Source organism: Glycine soja, chromosome 11, assembly GCF_004193775.1.
Source record: "Glycine soja cultivar W05 chromosome 11, ASM419377v2, whole genome shotgun sequence".
NCBI lineage: Eukaryota > Viridiplantae > Streptophyta > Magnoliopsida > Fabales > Fabaceae > Glycine > Glycine soja.
In genome coordinates this window covers 6,842,535-6,847,412 of record NC_041012.1, presented here as the reverse complement: position 1 = coordinate 6,847,412, position 4,878 = coordinate 6,842,535, and the positions used below count along the sequence as shown (strand labels likewise).

Genomic DNA, 4,878 nt, shown 5'->3' with positions numbered 1-4,878 from the left:
AGACTTATTTGTGAAACTCAGAAAATTGATCAAACCAAACCAAAACAAGAATCAAGGAACCAACCAACCACCCCATTTCAGCTCTCTCTGGATATTGTAATGGAAGCAGGTTTAGAATCAATGGGAGTATCAGAGGCTTGGAAGGCTCATGTGGGCATGGCTCTGGTGCAGCTATTCTATGGTGGCTACCATGTCCTAACCAAAGTGGCACTTAATGTTGGGATCAACCAACTAGTTTTCTGCTTTTACCGCGATTTCCTTGCCTTCACTATTGTTGCTCCGCTCGCTTTTTTTCTTGAAAGGCATGCTCTTTTTTCCTCCCTCTTCCTTCAACCATTTCTGATTATAAGCTATATTTAATCACAAATCATCTTAGAAAATTTCTAATTGGTTGATCGTGTATAAATTTCTGTTTTTTTTTTACTGGTAGTGCATGACTATTAAATTAAAAAGAAAATTATAAAAAGGTCCGTTGTTTTTAATTATTTTTTCTTTCATCCGTTTGTTGCAAAATTTTAAAGATGCGGAACATCTTATATAATATAGAAATAAATATTCCTCGTTGGCATCTTGCCTTCAACTTTGGCAAGTTGATACAAGTTTGGATTTTGAGAAGTCTTTAACCAGTTGGATTGGATGCTCAGACACCTTTGTACGCGGGTCTTCTTTTTGGCACTTAGCAAATGCAGACAATTGGTACAATTCACTGAACATTCTAAGCCGGGTAGTAGCATGGTCCTAATTGTTAAAGATGTAATATAAAACCGTTTTTGTATGTCTTCATCTAAATGGTTAAGTTTTTGGCGAAATAGTTAGGTCATGAATAATTTGGACCTTTCATCTTAAGGGTGTAGTGTAGGGTACGGTACAATCTTACCTCCCTCATTTTTCTAATAAAAAGTTGAATTTGAGTGCAAATTGCGTGATAGAACATGCTAGAGATGCCATATAAAACCATTCATTAGTTTTCATATGAACACGTGCTAGAGATGTACTGTGTGTTTGGTTAACAATTAGAATGGGGCAAATAGACGTTTAACATCAATTTGTGCATGTTTGGTTTGCAGTTGGTAATGCTGTGGCGTACGCATAAAAACAAAATGAACGCAAAAACAAGGGTCTTAATCCGTTGACAAAATTACTTTTGCCTCAAACGTAATTTTGCAACGGATTCCCAAACATGCTCAAAATTTTGCTTCCCACTTTCATGCTTTGGAAAGTGTGAACTCCTGTTTGCAGTGATGCAAATGGTTACCAAACACACCTGTAATAGTTGCTTCATCATACTAATTTTATGAAAATGTACACTTGAGTTTATTGATCACTTTTTCTTCCTACTAATTGGCTTATCCTTGTTTGAGGTATATAATCGTCATCTAAAATCTTGTTTTAGAAATGTGCTACTTATGCTTGTTTGTTGCTATGGTAATGGTTCCAGAGACCTGGCTTATTGTATAAGATGATGACCTGCTTTGCACATTTAACTGGATTACACAGTCAAACTTTAGAAGTGGAATTTTAACCATAAACTTTTCTGTGCTCTTTTATGAGTTGTGCTGTTCTTCTCTTTATTTCGGATGTGCTAGTATCCTAATTATACATTTTTACCATTCTGGCTGTAGACGGACTAGACCACCCATTACCAAGAAGCTACTGATGTCATTCTTCTTTCTTGGATTGACTGGGTAAGATTTCTTGCTATAGTCACTTATTTCCCATTTTCGTGATTTTTTAATGCATACTCTAATTTTTTCTTCATGATTCATGATCAGGATATTTGGCAACCAGCTTTTGTTTCTTATTGGTTTAAGTTATACTAATCCAACTTATGCTGCTGCTGTACAGCCAGCCATTCCAGTCTTTACATTTCTGTTTACTGTGATCATGGGGTCAGTTTCACTCTTATCCATTTCTTCTTGAGTATTTTAAATGTCTATACTATTATATAAAATTTATTTATTAATCATTAATTCATCTTTTTTCTAGAACACAGAGACACAAATGCACAATCATTGGAAATGTGGATATTCTTGAAATTATTCAGACACACCAGGACATAAAATAATGTGTTGCTTAATAAATTTACTCTTGCAGCATAGAAAAAGTGAACTTGCTCAGATATGAAGGTGTGGCAAAGGTTGGAGGAACGCTTATTTGTGTTTCAGGTGCCATATTAATGGTTTTCTATCGTGGTCCAGCTTTGATAGGAGATACAGAAATGGATCAAGTTGCACAAATTAAAATAAGTGCTAGAGGCCAGCCAGAGGCTTCTCGATGGTTAATCAATGGTTTACTTGATCTTGGATTTGACAATTTTCAGCTTGGGGTTATTTTCTTGATAGGGAACTGCATCTGTATGGCTGCTTTTCTAGCCATTCAGGTATCTACTCTACATTTTTGTTATGTTCATTAAGGGAAAAAGTGATCTGTATCACTGCTTCCTCTATTACCCATTTACTAAGCTCCTGCTTCTATGTATTATTGACATGGGAGGTTGAAATGACTCTATTAGTTCTTATTTGGAATTCTCCTTTCCCCACCAATTATGATGATTTACATCAAGATTTACTTTAACGGTTTCTCATTGAGTCTTCTTAGGTATTCCTCTACCTCAAATTATGGGGGAAAGTAGGGTGAGGGCAGATAAGTTGTAATATATTGATTATGCATCCTAAAAACAAAAACCTTCAGAGCACACTTTGTAAACTCTTACTTTTGTTCCCATTTCCCTCCATTCAGAATACACTCTTTATAAATCACACACTTTGATATTGGACAACTTCACAAAGCTTTCACATTTTTCTTTCAATTCTTTGGATTAATATCATTTTGTATTTGTTATCACATGAAATTACTTATTGCCAGAAGCACCAATCTTAACATTAGGTCGTTTTATTAACTGATTTGTTGTGATCTTTGGTTCTTTTATTTGTGAGATTGTTGGCATATTTAATTTATTGCCATTCATTATTTTCAGGCACCATTATTAAAAGAGTATCCTGCAAATCTGTCTGTCACAGCATATTCATTCTTCTTTGGAGTTGCACTGATGGTGGTTGCATCATTATTCATGGTTAATGAGCCAACTGACTGGATTTTGACACAATCAGAAATACTAGCCGTTGTATATGCTGTGAGTCACTGCAATTTTTTACTTCATGCAACCGTATGTGTTTTCTTCTAAACCCTTTGTTTATTGTCTTGTGCAGTTGACAATATCTCAGACATGACACATCACAAACTTCATGCCATCATTCAAATATAATTATAGAAATTACTTTTTTCTACTTTTTTTTATGTCTGATATAAGTTTGAAATTTCAATTCTTGTGTCTATTTTGATTTACTAACATGTAGGTATTAAATAAAAGAAGCAAGCAAAGAACAAATTTTGAGATTAGATGAAAACAGATGTTTGTGTTGCATCTTCTAACTTTAGTTCTGTATTGCTAATATTTTTTTAGCCACTCTCACGCCTAGATGTTTAGAAAAAAGAGGAGAAAATTGTGTCCTAGTTTCTGTATAGCGACCAAGCTAGTTTGATCTCATCTGTATGAATCACATAGATAGGCTTTCCTAATAAACTCAACTTGGCAATTGACCTTATCGGCAAAAGCCACAATACTGCTTCTACCTCGAAGTAGCAATAGTTGAAACTTGAGAATAAGGCGGGATCTTGCTGTGATATTCAGCAATTTGTTCTATCTGGTGAAGCATGATTGATAAATGGAGGGCAAAAATGACTTACTGTCTGACACCAAAGACAAAGATCACGTCAATGTGTCACTGAAAATTGTATTTAAGTAATAGAGAAATGCAAACTACAGAAAAGATTGAAAGTTTATGTTGAGTTCCTACACAGATTTTAATTGATTCACCTTCTAATGGATTATTTGGTGGATTATTAACATGTAGATTTTGACAAAAAAAATATCCTTATTTGTTCAGGGAACTATTGCATCTGCCCTTAACTATGGAATCGTTACATGGAGCAATAAGATCTTGGGGCCAGCTTTGGTTGCCCTTTACAATCCACTTCAACCTGCATTTTCTGCCTTCCTGTCCCAAATTTTCCTTGGCACCCCAATTTACTTGGGAAGGTATAGCTCTCCTACCACTTCAAGTTATTGATGCATTATTTTCTAACTTGATCGCTACTCACCAACTTTAAAGGGTAAAACATTAAAAAAAAAGGAATAAATAATATATATACATTGACGGTATAAAGATTTTTTACACCGTCATTCAATGTTTGTTGACTTTACACCAAAGTTGGTTTCTGATTGGTTGAGTACATTGATAGGAAGTGAAAATAGAAGAATTGAAAGCTTAATAAAATGTCTTATCTAGTTGAACTTATAAAAGTTTCACCTTTTCTATAGTATTGCATTATGATATTATTGTATTTAGAAGCTTATTATTATTTTTATATTTTTATCCATGTGATGTGATGATAGCATCCTAGGGGGATCTTTAATCGTTGCCGGCCTATATATAGTTACTTGGGCATCTTACAAAGAAAGACAGAAAAGTTTTGGAGTTACTCCTAATGGCTCTTGGGTCACTGAACCACTTATTCATGAAAAGAGTGCATACCAGAAGATTGCGGGGTCCTCCAGCGTATCCTCAAACCCAAACTCATCAGATTAACAAAATGAGTTATAGAATGCAATGCGTCGTGCAAAATTGGTCTCATGGTTCTTCAATCTGTTGTTATAATTTTAAATGGTAGGTCTGTATTTGATCATGTAAATGTGAAATCTTGTTCAAGGACTAATTGTCAATGTAAAATGTAACGTTTAGTTTGAAATTTGAAATATGATAGTTATATCTTGACAATTTTGAAATGCAAATTTTTGTCCCCCCGACTAGCTGGATA

The 4,878-nt window shown here is 34.5% G+C and overlaps 1 protein-coding gene across 2 annotated transcripts; it reads left to right on the top strand.

Moving 5' to 3' along the window:
• Nucleotides 1-4,878, top strand: LOC114373925 (WAT1-related protein At4g19185-like). Of its 2 annotated transcripts, none has more exons than XM_028331504.1 (7): nucleotides 1-302; nucleotides 1,623-1,685; nucleotides 1,773-1,889; nucleotides 2,095-2,380; nucleotides 2,978-3,166; nucleotides 3,948-4,099; nucleotides 4,457-4,878. In XM_028331504.1, the coding sequence occupies exons 1-7, from the start codon at nucleotides 100-102 to the stop codon at nucleotides 4,647-4,649; spliced, it is 1,203 nt and encodes a 400-aa protein (XP_028187305.1). In that variant the 5' UTR covers nucleotides 1-99; the 3' UTR covers nucleotides 4,650-4,878. The 2 variants fall into 2 exon arrangements, with proteins under 2 accessions (XP_028187305.1, XP_028187306.1); XM_028331505.1 differs by having other exon boundaries at nucleotides 5-302; nucleotides 2,978-3,133.

Bases quoted from the DNA above. Each gene is read 5' to 3' on its own strand.
- LOC114373925 (XM_028331504.1), top strand. From the start codon at position 100: ATGGAAGCAGGTTTAGAATCAATGGGAGTATCAGAGGCTTGGAAGGCT. The intron at 1,890-2,094 runs GTCAGTTTCACT...TTACTCTTGCAG, and splicing joins CTGTTTACTGTGATCATGGG to CATAGAAAAAGTGAACTTGC. The intron at 4,100-4,456 runs GTATAGCTCTCC...ATGTGATGATAG, and splicing joins ACCCCAATTTACTTGGGAAG to CATCCTAGGGGGATCTTTAA.